The sequence below is a fragment of the Tympanuchus pallidicinctus genome, unplaced genomic scaffold (assembly GCF_026119805.1).
Source record: "Tympanuchus pallidicinctus isolate F22 unplaced genomic scaffold, pur_lepc_1.0 scaffold19, whole genome shotgun sequence".
Taxonomy (NCBI): domain Eukaryota; kingdom Metazoa; phylum Chordata; class Aves; order Galliformes; family Phasianidae; genus Tympanuchus; species Tympanuchus pallidicinctus.
In genome coordinates this window covers 13285559-13301043 of record NW_026294710.1, presented here as the reverse complement: position 1 = coordinate 13301043, position 15485 = coordinate 13285559, and the positions used below count along the sequence as shown (strand labels likewise).

The 15485-nt window shown below is 40.5% G+C and overlaps 1 protein-coding gene across 1 annotated transcript in view; it reads left to right on the top strand.

Annotated features, from left to right (window-relative positions):
• Positions 1–15485, top strand: part of TAF3 (TATA-box binding protein associated factor 3) — a 113505-nt gene that overhangs the window by 74126 nt on the left and 23894 nt on the right. The window contains exon 3 of the mRNA XM_052680969.1: positions 10462–12284. Within this exon, the coding sequence (XP_052536929.1) occupies positions 10462–12284 (1823 nt within the window). The remainder of the gene's footprint in view (positions 1–10461; positions 12285–15485) is intronic.

Genomic DNA, 15485 nt, shown 5'->3' with positions numbered 1-15485 from the left:
ATCCAATGGAGACAATCTAATGTAAGGAAGTGTCTCTGAAAAAAATAGTCTATATTCTTTCTTCCCAGTGCCCACAAGTAACCGATGCACCTTGAAAAACACAGATATAGTTCTTGCCTTGAGCAGCTGATCATTTAGTTTTGAGTGTGCCCTTGCAATTGCAAGTAACGCACAACAGAAAGAGGAGTAGAAAGACAATTAGTGGCCAAATGAGTTGTTGAGCAAAGTTATTTGAAGATGATGCAAACACTACTCACCTTCTGACAATGGTAAAGTTGCTTTTTGTGCTTCACAGCAAGTGTGCTGGTGGTCTTTGATTTGTGTTGAGCCAAAGCTTCCTTCTGGTCATGCATTTTTTTGCAGAATCAGAATCATTAAGATTGGAAAAGATCACTAAGATCAACTAGTTTGGCCATCAACCCATCCCCATGTGTCCACTAACCATGTCCCTCAGTGCTCCCTTTTAGCTGGGACTTCTTTCCTGTGCTGATGAACGTTGTCACCATCCCTTCCCTCCAGTTCTTTGGCCCTGTTGCAAAATAAGTTATGAAATAACCACAGTATTTCTTACATCTGTATCCAAGTGCGTATAGATGTGTGTGTAGGCTGCAAATCTTTGTAGGGCTCAAGCAAATTCAGCAAGGCCAGGTAAAAGATGTTAGGATGGGTGAAGTACATTTGGGCCCAATGTAATAAACATTGACAGTGTTCCTTTGCTTGTAAGTAGAAATAGCTGCTTCCTCAAATGTTTTCTAACACCTGGGGATTTCTTTAGCGCAGGAATTTTTTAAAGGTAGAGCAGTATATTTTCTTACACAGGACAGTAATGTAGAAAAGGAAAAGCACTGTAAAATTCTTCGAAATGTTTATATGCAGGTTTAGTGTATTTGTTTTTAGTAACATTTGTGATACTTCAGAAGCTGGTTTGGAAAGCTCAGCCAGGATAAGATGTGTGCGTGCACAGTGAAAAGACTGATCGTCTGCTTCCCTTTTGTCAAGAAAAATCCATATAAACCCCTCCCATTACATCTGAGAGTTACGAGATACCGATAATTCTACATGGATTTGGGGTCTTTAGATGACAAATTAGATCTTTTCAAAAAGGAACGGTGCAGAATCTCAGTCCTAACAGAAATCTTGTCCAGAAATACTTGTGGGAAGATTATTAAAATACTATAGGTATTGACATTGGCTGCAAAGATCTACTTGTGCATTTTTCTTTAAAGGAGGGGAAAAACCCCTTAATACTCTGTATTACCATAGCTAGTCCCCATTATACTATTGTAATCATAGCTGAAGCAAGAACGGTGATTAACGATGGCAATTTATTGTATCTGACGAGGGGAGAAAATAGGAGATGTTGTCGTTATCATAAATCATATCATAAATAACCAAAGAGAAGCACTCGGAAAGCTTGTGTGGTGTCAGCAGCAAGGCCTTTCAGGCACGTTAGCCCAGGATGTAGCCATAGAAACCCCAAAGTCATATTGTTATCTTAGTCTTGCTGCAGTTATGTGATACAACAGTATTAACATATAGATTAGGCCATTTATAATACTAGGTGTCATTTCAGGTTGGCTTGCTTATATAGCATTTTAGTTTTTTATTGTGCCGAATGTTAGGGAAATGCTGCATTTTTCCTGGTCAGTCTATAGCCATTTATAACAGATCAGTTTCACACCTCTGTCAGTCTCACTAATGTACTGTGTTATTGATTGGTTGTACTGTATGAATTGTCATTGCCTAATTACCTTGTCTTTGCTAATAATTTCATTTTTTGGAAGTCAAATGTTCCTTTAAAGAGAAAATCTCAATGCCTGCATTCATACACCTGGGCAAGTTCCCCACTCTGTTGAGCACTGGACATCCCAGAGGGAGTGAGAAGGATGATAAAAAGCATGCAGGTTGGTCCAAATCCTGCTGTGGAGGTTCCCTGTCTCCAGCTGCACGTTTGGATCAGGTGGTGGAGGTGCTCACATCACACTATTCTGCAGATGTCAGGGGAGAAGCTTCATCGCAGGTGGCAGACAGCAACACCAAGGTGACTAAACACAACAAAATAAAGCCTGCCCTGCAGCATGGAGGGAGCTGCCTGGTTCTCACGCGTGGTGTTGCTCGATCACTTGCTAAAGATGCTTCTGTGGTTGATTTTGCCTTACATCCAAAGTCTTCAGCTCCAGATACATTAGCATAACCTTGCTGTGCACATGCACTTATTTGTATATGTATTTGTAATCTGCAGAAACTGTTGATTTGCTATGATGAAGTCAGAGAGAAAGTAAAGTCTCCCTTTTTTAATTCATACAGAATTTTGCTTGCTGTGTGCAGCACAAATGCAGGACTGATATTTTGTCAGGTCAGAGAGATTGTGAGTGCAGCTGATAACAATCTGCCAACTGTGTTTTTCTGTCTTCAGCAGGAAGTTGGGTGTGTCGTTTCAAGAATCCTGGGTAGTTTGGCTTGATAAACATTGCATATTCTAAAAAATATTATAATGAGGACCGCCGCTTGTAAGTATTTAAAGATGTTTTTCTCATGGCATCCAGTATCCTAGAGCAGCACTGGGAGCTAAAGCAGCACATTATGCCATACTTTAAGCCAAGATCTGATGCCCGATGAGGGATGCTCTGTACCTCTGTCTTATTTCCCACACCCTTAGGTTTGTGTGAGCTTGAGACAGGCTTTTTGCTTTGCCAGCTGAACAGAAAAAAAAACCAACATTATCTCTCTAATCCCCCCCCCCCCCGGCACATACACACCAGATGTATTTCCTTCACAGTCAGCCACTAAGTCAGTTCACTGTGGAGAAAGGTGATAATAGAAGAAAGGAGGTGCAGGACTTCTCTCAGCACTCCACTAGCCCAAAAGGTTATGTAGTAGCGTCACAGATCAGATTGATGGTTAGAATTCAAGCTAACAGGTGATCTTTCTTATTTTCACCTTATTTTAATCTTATTTTATTTCCACTTTTTCCTGCATTAATGTTTAAACCAGTGCAAAAGAAAGAATGGGATTGTATTTCTTTAAAGCAATACTGTGAGATAGAACTGCACCTTTAGTAGTTGTGATTTGGTTCTGGTGAACTATGCATTTTTAATTCTCCTCTTGGCATCAAAACATGCATCTCTCTGTTGATTTCATACCAAGAGATGCCTTACCAGGAGTGTGAAGCAGTTGTTCAAGAAAGTGGAGAGGTAACTGCTTTGTGACTGAACAGGTGTGGAAATTTATGAGTCCTCAACCAGATGATTGCCATCATCTGTATTTTAAAATTTCATCATGGAGGGGAGTTTTCATCGTTTCTATCTTCTTGACAGGGTAAGGACTACTTCTGGAGTGACTGGTAAAAGTATGTATCAGCTTTGTCAGTCCTGCTCAGTCCAGGTTGGTACAGATTGTGAAAGGCACCGCCCATTCATTCAGGCCAAAATTCTCAAATATCACCAAGGCGTATGGATGTTTGACTTAAAGTGCCTTTCACATCCTCTTCACTGTGTTTTACTTACGCATACAAAATCACTAACTGATCCAAAAGCTCTTATTTTCTTTTAAATACACTTGTGCTTTCTCCATTTTAGAAAATACTGAGAGTGCACTGGAGTGAACTCAATGGCAATCACAGAATCACAGAATCGTAGGGGTTGGAAGGGACCTCCGGAGATCATCGAGTCCAACCCCCCTGCTAGAGCAGGCTCCCTACACCAGGTCACACAAGTAGGTGTCCAGGCAGGTCTTGAACATCTCCAGAGAAGGAGACTCCACAACCCCCCTGGGCAGCCTGTTCCAGTGCTCCATCACCTTCACCCTGAAGTTCTTGTGCACATTTGTGAGGAACTTCCTATGCTGCAGTTTCTGGCCGTTTCCCTTTGTCCTGTCTCCACACACGGCTGTAAAGAGTCCAGCCTCGCCATTCTGCCCCTCACACCTCAGATATTTATAGACCTGGATCAGGTCCCCTCTCAGTCTTCTTTTCTCAAGGCTGAACAGACCCAGTTCACTCAGCCTTTCTTCATAGGGGAGATGCTCCATGTCCTTCACCATCTTTGTGGCCCTAATGTCAGTGGTCACGTCAGAGGTACATGGAAAACAAGCTCCTGTGATGGTGCAGTATTACCAGCATTCTTGCTCAAAGAGTGCTACTTGGAAAATGTCAAAGTTTGGTATTAGGTTGGTTGATCTCCTTTAGTTGGTGGATGGTGCATCTGTTTGGTAAACAAGTCACATCAGTGATGAGTTGTTTTAGCACAGTGGAGAAATTATATGTATAAATCTGTCATTTTAAGCTCAGAACATATCAAGGATTTCTTAGTGTGTTCATTTTGCATTAGGATATCAGGATATTGGCCTGTAGGATATCAGGATTGAATTTTCTTGCTTTTCCATCAATTTCCTTTATGGACTACAAGCACGCTTTCTGTTTGTTTTGGGGAAAAGCCATTGTTATTACAAGTTAAAGAGATAAAACCTATTGTGGCATAAGAAAAAGGCCTTTCACTTTTAGCAGAAGTCAATAGCTGCTACTTATTAGAATATGATAAGTGTATTAAGCTCTTGACTTAGTGACTTAAAATTTCCCAAAAGATATCTTTAGCTTAATCTTGTGCTTTGTCTAGACAATAGGAAAATGATTTTGGAAGTCTGCATGAAAATTGTTGGTATTTTTTTCATTTTAAAGTTTCATATGTTGGGGTGGGAACAATCTCCTGCATTTGAGAAGCTGAGCTGGCTTGTATATAAAACCTTCAACTTGATATCCGTGCTGTCTTGAGGAGCATGTGCTTGGAATGAAAGATGAGTTGAAGATTTCAATACAGGCACTGCTACATTAGTTCCTTTCCTGAGTCTGAATTTTCCTTAAAAACCCAGAGACTTTCAACTTTCATACTTAAGTATTTGATACCACACAGTGCAAAGAAACACAGAGACCTGATATAAACAGAGCTGTGTGTGAAAGACATGCATGAGCTACTGATAGGTCTAAAGTAATGTCCTTTAGAAAGCGGAAGTTCAAGTTATATTTAAAAAAAAAAAAACAAACAACAGATTATACAAGAGATATGTAAGATATATAAAAGATTCATTTGTTGAAAATAAGCAGGTTTGAGTTGCATGGAAGTAACAGCTCATTCAGAACCCTATCCTTGTGGGTTTGCTATGACAGCTGATACTGATACTATAGGTATTATCAATGTAAAATCCAAAACCTTGCATTTCTTAATAAATATGGTTGGCTTCCACAGGAACTGTTACCTGCCAGAGCTTTGTGCATTTAGTTGATTTATTCTTATATCTCTAGGTCTTAGCTAGATGATTTTATGCTATCACCACTCTGTAAAATAGGGAAATAGTAACCAGTTTCCAAAAAATAAGCTGAAGCATTCCTTAAAAGCAATACTGGCCAACAGACAGAGTAAGCTTTTGGTCAGGCTGTGGGCTGAGCAGAGATCTTCCAGCTCTGTGCCATGTTCTTTAGAACATCCTTTAGATGTAAGTGCTCGTGGTGCTGTTTTCAAGACACCCAAAAAAGGCTAGTGTTGACCAAGTGAATGGCAGTTCAGACTGGATATCAGAAAAAGGTTCTTCACCAAGAATGTGGTTGTAGAATCATAGAATCACTAAGCTTAAAGAAGGCCTCCAAGAACATCTAGTTCAACCGTCCACTTGCCACCAGTGTGGTCAGACACTGAACAGCCTCTCCAGAGCAGTGGTCATGGCACCAAGCTTGCCAGAGTTCAAGAAACATATGGACAAGGCTCTCAGACATGTTCTCATTTTTGGCAGGTCCTCGATGGAGCCAGGAGCTGTACTTGGTGATCCGTCTGAGTCCCTTCCAACTTGGGATATTCTATGAATTTAAATTTTATTTATGTGTATTGTGTCACAGTTTTTCTTGCTTGAAGAATGCTTGTCCATAGGTGCTTTTCTCTTCAACTGGAATAATTTTGCATATATTTTTTTCCTGCCTTTAGTTTAATCTCACCTGTTGTTGAAATTGCAACAAGGCTCCTCTAACAGGGCAGCCAGAAGAGCACCATAGCATGGTATGGGTCGTTGCACTCCTTTTGTGCAATAAGGACAGAATTTCTGTTCCTGTACCCCTGGCTCAGATGTAAGGACAAACAGACCCCAGAGCATCGTGATCTTGGAACTTTATTACTGAAGTGTTGAGTATTACTGTCCTGAAACTGAGCTGTGGCCAAATTAAGAAGGTATACATTCAATAAGCCTTTGGTTTTGGAGTCTCTGCTGTGCTATGGGAACATGGTGTACAAAGAAGGAAATGTGCTTCTGTAGTAGTTTTTTGTTAGAAAGGTGCAGGAGTTTTGGTTTCTTGCCTAAACTGTTCAGCATAAGAATTTTTCTAGCATTTGAAGTGGTGACAGATCCCTACGGCTTGCATTTTCATTGTAATGTTCTCTCTCCTGCAGTCCTGAGGACGTATGTATTTATCAAGTTCAGATTTTACTGCACCTCTGTGAGATGAAATTGTCATCAGTTATCTAATGGGAAGACAGCAGAACACGGTGTGACCAGCCCAAGATTATGGTGCAGACTTGCATCAAGAGAGGGCTGGAGTGTTTGCTCCTTACCTTCAAAACTGTCCTTCCCTGGAAGTGAAAGTCTTGCTCCAGTTTAACAACCAGTGTTACATGTCCTGCTCATTGCCTCTAATTTGCTCAAGAAGGAAAGGCCTTCTTAAAACACTGCGTTCATCAGCAGAGTGCTAACAGCTGTCAGCTTGTCACTTCTGGGTCCTTTGAACTCAGGCTCTGCACATGGGGACGGCTGACATAATAAACAATTGCTCTGTGGAGCTTTAGTAACGTGAGCATTAATATTGATCCAGCACTGACTTCTCTAACAAATATATATATATATCTGTTATCTTGAGAAACCTCCCAAACAGCTCTCGTCTTCTTTCATTACAGGAGAGAGTTATTAGGGCAGATGGCCGAGGTGATATCCATTTGACCTATAGATGCTAACTCAGGAGGAGTATCATTAATAAGGTGGTTGGAAACAGGGAGACATCACAGTAAAGCGAGTTCAAAAGCAATCTGGTGCACAAAGGATTGCCCATTGAAAAGTGCCTGGTAGCGAATGAGATGGGCAAAGGTAAAAAGGAGTCACGCAGTCTTAGATGCTCATCACCAAGTCAAGCAGATTGCCTTTAAAGGCTGATGCTTTCCCACATTTGGTTCCTGCTCCAATGTAAATCCTTCTGAAGGAAAACAGGGCCCAAAAGCTCTTAAATATAAGACAGAGATTTCACTTTCTCTAATTAAAAAAAAAAAAAAAGAAGAAAAACAAAAAAGTGCTTTATTGTGTTCTGCCATGGGCACAGCTGCAATGGCTCAGGTTTGAAAGCTGCTGTCTGGCAGAAAACCAGTCCTTGCTGAGGATCAGACCATGGCCTTGTTCCAAGAGAAATTTGGGTTTCATTTGACCAAGATAGGATTCCAGATTGTCATCTGAGCATGTCTGAAAAGTGGTGAATGTGTGTCAGTAGTTAAGTGCTCGTGAGCTTCCTTAGTCCCTGGATTGTTCAGGACTGACCCAGACAATTTTTTCCAGATGTTTGGGCAAATCTAAGTCCTTATAAAAGGGATGGTAATGCTTCTGCTTCCTTGCTAAGTTGTCTTTGTGGCTTGCAGGAATGTGCATGAAAGCTGGAGCCAAGATACCCCAATTTCTGGTCTCACCTCTACAAACTGCACTTTAACCTCTTCTGCCCTTCCCTGGCATCTCCACACAAGATCATAGAAACTTCTTGGGCCCGGTGCAAACTTTACTTGGCCTTCTATAAAAAAAAATAAGCATCATTCTTTTTTGTTGCACAAAACGCCGGTTCCTGTTCTCCAAACCTCCTCTGAAACTGTTTTTTTGCCTTTGATCCAGCAGCTGCTCATTTTCAGCAACCCTGAGTAGGTAAAACATGAGAAGCACCTTGGGATGGGAAGGAGTTACACAAATATGAAATATTGCAGTGCCCTTTTGTGAACTGCAGTGTAACAGAGTGACTGCTGAAGCAGACACCAAGCAGAAATCTTTAGCAAAAATACTCTGATTTTTCTAGTAAATGGAATTTTTTTACTCTTAGTTGCAGGAATTTCTCTTCCACTTTATTGACTGTGATGCACAGCTGTTTATCCTTGTGGTTTCTGTATGAAAATATGTTATCAGTCTGTATGTGCAAACCCTCTCTTCCCTGATGTCTGAATTTGGCTGCACTTCTTGCCTTGTGGCCAGGGCAGAAGACTTCTGTAAATCCCAGTTCTGATATATGCTGTTTGTTTTAAACTGTATCGCTCTTTAAAATTTAAAAGGAAAACAAACTCTCAGCAGCAAATTAGGCTGAAATGGGTTGGGAGGGAATTGCTTGGTAGCAACCAGTGCTGGATGACATCTGATGAATGCTAATTCTTCATCCCCAAAACAATTTTGAGCAGATGAAGGGAACTGATTTCTGCAACAGCTTAAACAGAGATTGAAATGACTTCCATGATCTGGCAGCAGATTTTTTTTCCCACATAGCAGGTGCAGGCTTGGCCCACAGTGATTTCTCAGTTATACTCTAACTTTGCTGTTTCGAAAACGTAATGTCAGTGCCCAGCCAGGCAAAACCTAACTCCCTAACATTTCTGTTTTTCACGGAAGGCTAAGACTTTATCCTCAGGCAAAGTCTCCTCTCTGGGCTGGCTGCTGTAAATCCTCTGGGCCCTGGCAAAAGCCAGAGTTGCTAGCTCATTTTACTTAATTTGTGATGCTGGCAAGATTTGTGCTGCAGCCCAGGGCTCTTGACTGAACTCTCCTAAATTAGAGCGTTGACACATTAAAGAAACTCCAGCATAGAAGACCTGAAAATAAATGCCTCAAAAATAGATATTTCAGAAAGATGCTGTTTTACGAAGCTTTAAACAGCGTTAGTGTTTGCTTCTTCAGAACCTCCAGCTCGTTAAGTTGGGTTTTATCTGCCGTTGTGATAAATGTTTTTTATCACGTTTCATTTGAGAACTTTAGGGCACTTTATATCATTCTGCTGGACAGAATTCACCCATTTTTGCAGGTGAGTTAACACAGCCACAGGGTGAGGTGAGTTGAGGTTGTCTGCATAGGAATGTAACCAGCATGGATGTAATGACGTAATTACAAGCAATGTAAATGTGTCAGTTTAACTCCCGTGTGGACGTTCTTATTCCAGACCTGGAATCCTTTTTCCTGCTTAAATAATTCCATTTTAAAAGTGAGGAAGTGTAGCCAAGAGGATAAAGTGCTTGGCTGTGGTTCAGGAGATCAGAGGTTCTCATTCTCAAACTTGCCATGGATTTTCTGGGAGATATTGAGTGAATTTTCTCCCTTCTCTGCACTCTAATGTGACACATGTGAGACTGAAGACAATGGTATATGTAGGAAAAATTGAGCAATTGCAATTGAAAAACAAAATAATTTATCAAAAGCAGAGCAACCATACATGAGACGTCTACTAGCTAGCTTTAAATAGTGCCTGATGTTCATAACTGTTCATGTTTCAGGATTTGTTTTATTTTCAAAAGTTGGCTTTTTTTGGTCCCATAGCCTGAGTGTCCACTTGCAACTCAAGCATTAGGTGTATTCCTCTGACAGAATATCTTTCATTTTGCTTTCAGTAAAGCAGGAATCCAGTTTATGTTCTCCAGAATTGCTCCATGATGCAAAAAAACACCAGTAAGCAGGGTGATGGGGAGATGAATTTCAAAGGTGTGCTCCTGATCCAAACAAGCACACACACACGGTGACACAGGGGTGCTCCCATGTAATCATAATAACTAATGTCCACATACAGCAAGCTGTTAAGATGAATCAGAAACAGATCCTGGCAGTTGAGCAAAACTCAGTCCTCTGCTTCATCCTTCGGGCTGCGCCGCTTCAAGAAAAACAAATCCAGTTTAGGAAGTCGTCTTCCTAGTAGTTAATCCACCATCAAAATTCTGTGATATTTAAACAGGACAGCTAATTCCAGTGGATTTTACTTAAATGACACCTCGCAGTCCACTTTGTTACAGGGAAAAAAAAAGAAAAAAAAAAAAGCCACTTTGACTTCTCTTCCATAGTTTAAAAAGGATCAAGCAGGTTCATATAATTCAAACTGATGCAGCAAGAAATAACCAGGGCATTTTTGTATGTCACCTGCTCCAGAAAGTTTACCACTACGGGTGAGGTCTGTCCTCATGTCTTTCTCTCAAGTGTTTGATGTTACACTGGAATGGGGGGACCTTCCAGTTGTGTCAGCAGGTGATGCGAGCCAGAAGTAGCTCCTGACTTTTCTTTCAAATAAACTGCTATGAAGTGGTTTTATCGGCAGTTAATGTAAGAGGTAGCATATGAGGGCTAACATGCACATGAACTTTTGATGCTTATTTGTTTCTGTAAAATGCATTTTGAATTATCCCTAATGCTTTTTTAAAATTCTCTTTGTTACAGAAGAGGAAGAGGAGCAAGTACCAACTGATGGAGGTACATCTGCGGAGGCCATGCAGGTGCCGCTGGAAGAAGAGGGAGATATGGAAGAGGACGAGGCAATTAATGATGAAAATTACTTGAGCAAGAGACCGTTAGAAAGTCCTGATGCTGAAGAATTTCCACCCGTGAAACGACCAAAACTATCTGTTTCTAAAGCAGACGCTCTAGATGGAGCTTTGGAACCACGTGAGCCTCTTAGCTCAATAAACACTCAAAAAGTACCTCCAATGCTTTCTCCAGTTCATGTTCAGGACAGTACAGACTTAGCCCCTCCTTCACCAGAACCACCAATGTTGGCTCCTATTGCAAAATCACAAGTGCCAACCCCCAAGACATTAGAGTCAAAGCCGCTTGCACCCAAGACAAAGTCCAAAACAAGTTCTCCAGGACAAAAGACAAAATCACCTAAAACTACTCCCTCACCAGTGGTTGCTGGAAGTCCCATACGTTCACCAAAAACTGGATCCAAAGAAAAAAAGTCACCAGGTCGCGCCAAGAGCCCAAAAAGTCCCAAAAGTCCAAAGGCTCCTGTTCATGTTCCCCCACCACCTGTTAAGCCCGAAACACCAAGTAGAACCCCTCTGGCTGCATTAAGTGACAAAATAGGAAAGGAAAACATTCAAGTAAAACAAGGACAGACACCACCTGAGCCTGTGACCAAGCCAAATATTGAAAACCAGACTAAGAAATTACCAGTGATGGACAAGACTATTGATGATTCAATAGATGCTGTGATTGCTCGTGCATGTGCTGAACGAGAACCCGATCCCTTTGAGTTTTCCTCTGGTTCTGAGTCAGAGGGGGAAATTTTTACCAGTCCGAAAAGACTTTCTGTTTCGGAGACTACAACTACAACTCCTAAACCTTCTGTTTCTGCTAATTGTTCTAATAAGGCAGGAGCAACTCCGGTACCTCCATCAGGTGGGACTTCAAGTTCAGACATTTCATGGACAATGGATGACTCGATTGATGAGGTCATTCGAAAGGCAAACATGGGAACACCTTCTAATCCACCTGCGAACTTCGCTTACTTCTCTTCTCCTTCTGCTTCACCGCCAACTCCAGAACCTCTTCTCAAAGTCTATGAGGAGAAAACCAAGTTGGCCTCATCTGTAGAAGTAAAAAAGAAACTGAAGAAAGAGCTGAGGACAAAAATGAAGAAGAAAGAGAAACAAAAGGAAAAAGATAAAGAGAAAAACAAGGAGAAAAACAAGGAGAAGGAAAAGAACAAGGAAAAGGATAAAGACAAGGAAGCAAACAAGGAGGCAAAGTTTCAGTGGAAGGAACTTCTCAAAGATGATGAACATGATCCCTATAAATTCAAACTAAAAGACTTTGAGGATGCTGACACAAAAGTAAAGTTGAAAGATGGCAATACCAAAAAAGAGAAAGAAAAACATAAAGATAAGAAGAAAGAGAAGGAGAAAGGCAAAAAAGACAAGGATAAGAAAGACAAAGAGAAAGTTAAAGATAAGAGTAAAGAAGATAAGATAAAGCCTCCATCAGCACCTCTTGTGTTACCTCCCAAAGAAATGTCTTTGCCCTTGTTCAGCACACCAACTGCCATGAGACTTCCCAGCATGTTACCTTCCTTGTCTCCTATGCTTCCTGAAAAGTTGTTTGAGGACAAAGAAAAACCAAAAGAGAAGAAAAAAGACAAAAAAGAGAAGAAGAAAAAGAAAGAAAGGGAGAAAGATAAAGAAAAGGAAAAGAAGGATAAGGAAAAGGAGAGGAAGGAAAGAGAGAAGAAGGAGAAAGAAAAAGAGAAACATAAACATGAAAAGGTGAGTTATTTAAAAGAGCTGAGATGGCATACTTGTTTGATAAGTGCACATGGATTCCTGAATTTGCTGCTGAGAAGCATATCTGATTATGTAAGATATGCGACCACAGACTTCATACACTTTAAAACAAACAAACAAACAAAAATAAACACCTCAAAGTAAGAAGTACCCTAGAAATTTCAGGTATTGCTCCACTTCTTTGAGAAGCAAAAGAATGGAAGCTCAATTTTGTGAATTCGAAATATGAGATTGTCTCGCCTTGGTTTTGGTTTGATTTGGTTTGGTTTGGTTTTGCATGAGATTTCTGGTTTTCCTCAACTCGCTTTTCACTTAGAAAAACCAAGGCTTACATTTACTGGCAGAATGCAGAACAAATGTATGCTGTGTTGCAATGCCCAAATTTTGTTCTGTAGATTTTCTCTAGTAGGGCCAACAGCCTTTCATATAAAATTCAAATTTAGTTTCTAGAAGTCTGTTGTTTCAGAGCTTGTAGAAGTCTGTAGGTTGGTCAGATGGCCATAAATGAGGAACAGACCACCCTAGAGTAAGTCATTATTTGTATGTCAGAGCTACTGAGTCCTCTATTAGGAAGACCACAGAGTTGCTTCAGTTAGATGGAAATAAGAAAATTGTTGTCAACCTGTAGTCTAAATGCATACTCTGAATGTTCAGATATCACCTTTCAGTTAGAGTTTTAAGCTTGAGATGAAGAAGGGAGACCTGACTTTCAAATGGACTGAGCTACTTCTTCTCCTGTAGCTCTTACTGATTTATATCAGCCAAAGACAGTTCCTTCTTTCCAATATCACCTAATCTTGAGAATATCTTTAATATATAAAAAAATGAAACTAGCATATTTGCATGTTATCTGATTTAAAATCCCATTAGGGATGACTTCCCTAATTCAAGGTTTGCTGTACTTTTTGTCACTTAAACTTATATTGTGCATTAAATTGTTAATACAAAAAAAAAAAAAAAACAAGCAGAAAAGAAAGAGATTGTCTTGGATACTGATAACCTTGGATACAGGATTTCCTTAATCGCTATCCTTAGCTTTAGGAAGCATTGCTTACGTTCTGGTTTTACAAAGATTCTCTTTACGTCCTGCTTTGAGTGTAATACACACTTTGTACAAGCTTGGACTTGGGATATTCCTTGCTATCCATTTTTGATGCTGTGAGAGACGGTACCCTGGTGTGCTACCAGGCAGATTTAAAGCAAACTGCTGATTTCAAAACTTACACCAGTTTTTCAAGTTGGAAAATGGATTTTCGATGCAGAATCCAGGGGATCTGGAAAACTAACATTTGTCTGCCATGGATGAATCAGTGATTGACAGGGCGATGTTCCAGCTGTCCCTGTTAATTTAATGTCTGAGTTTTAGCTTGCAGCAAAGCTGCTGCATGGACTCCTCCTTTTGTCTACATGGCAGCTTTCTCCCTGCCCCTCATGCTCGAGGCATTTTGTCAGTATCTGACTGAGAATTTCTGCAGACTTTTCTCTTTAAGTTAAGCATACACATAGATAATAGAGGTAAGTTGCTTGTTTTTCGTATATTTTGCATTATTCCCCAAATCTCTCCATCTAATTTGTTTTAGAGCAATATAAAAGCTACACAAACAAATATAAACTGGTAAAGCTTCAACAGAGACCAAACATGTATGTATTAGGAAAAGGAGTCCAGCAGCAATAAAAACTTGGACAAATTAAATTGACAAAGCTGCCCATTACCTTGGCAAAAAGTCCCTGTCAAAAGATAAACTTTAAAGCTAGAATGCATGAAAGAGTCCCCAGATAGAATTAAAATTTAAACTGATTCTTGATAGATAAGCTTTTTTAAAATCCACCTCTTTGCTGCAAGTCGTCAGGATTTTAAAAATAAATTTCCCCTTTAAATCTCTTGAGCGATTTTCATTTTTTGCAAGGCCGCACTGCTGGTGTCCTGGAAAAATGGAGAGTTAGAGCTTTATCAGTTGGTGCCCTGAGGTATGTGGCAAAGAAGCTAAATCCTTGAAGATTAGCAAAAAAAATGCAGCACATGGCAATAAGGGGCTTATATGACTACTAGTATTAGTTCAGGTGAAAGAAGTATTGCTTATACATAAAACTGGACAAATCCACTGACAATGTATTTTTAGTTAGCTACAAAGGAGTCTTATATTGCTGGACTTTACCTCTTTGGTGATTTGGGAAGCTTAGTAATCCACTGTAAATGCTCTTCTGCTGGCCCCAATTCCCAGTATTACTCCAGAATGCTGCTCTTTCGTTTTAACCCCTAAAAGTACATGTTTCCTTAATTTAGCTTTTAGTTCACACAATGACTTATTTAGCCAGCAGTCATGCTGTAGGAGCAAATGATCAAGTTACTGCTCGGATGCTGAGCTTTGGAGGCAGAAGCACAACCTGGAAGGTTGGATTTGTGAGCTGACAGCAGCTGATGGCCACTACAAAATCTCAGTCATTACGTAACTCAGTCCTTAGCAAGTAGTACTATTCTTAAACAAAAGGTCTAACTCTGTATAAGAATCCATGGTAGCATTTCTGTATATTTTTCTGTATAGTTACAGTTACTGTGTAAGCATGCATCCCGTCCTGTTGGGGAATTTAAGCATATTGCGGAGTTTTCCCTGTAATTTTGTCCCAAGTTGCTGGATAGGAAGACTCAGAGCAGCACCAAATACTCTACTGAAAATAAGCTGTGTGCTGCAAAAGGACAGGCTAATGGCCGAAGAAGAGGAAATATGGGCAAGGCTTGCAGAAGAGCCTAGGAGCAAGGGTGCTGTCTTGCATGCATTACCAAATTAAAAGCAGACAATTGAAGCAATTACACCCTGCTTATATGATGGAGATTACCGGGCATGCTGTAGGAATGACTGAGCAGCTCGTGAGGCAGCTGCTGACCCAGTTCCAGCTAAACTTAATACTCTGAGCTGTAAACTAAAGCAGTCGAGGAACTGCTGCGTGAGGAATGGAGCTATCGTAGCATCGAGATAGAGCTTGCCAGTGCTGTCCCCAGATAAACTCCTCTTACTTGCAAGTAAAAATTCTACCGATGTAGAGCATGCCCACGGTATCCACAATACACTTATCAACACTCCTTAATTTGCCCTCCGCTCCAACCTGCAAACCCTTTCTTCCTCTTGTATCAAAAGATAGTAGTTTGGATTGTTGTGGAGCACAGTTTTCTCTCAAAGCAGACGA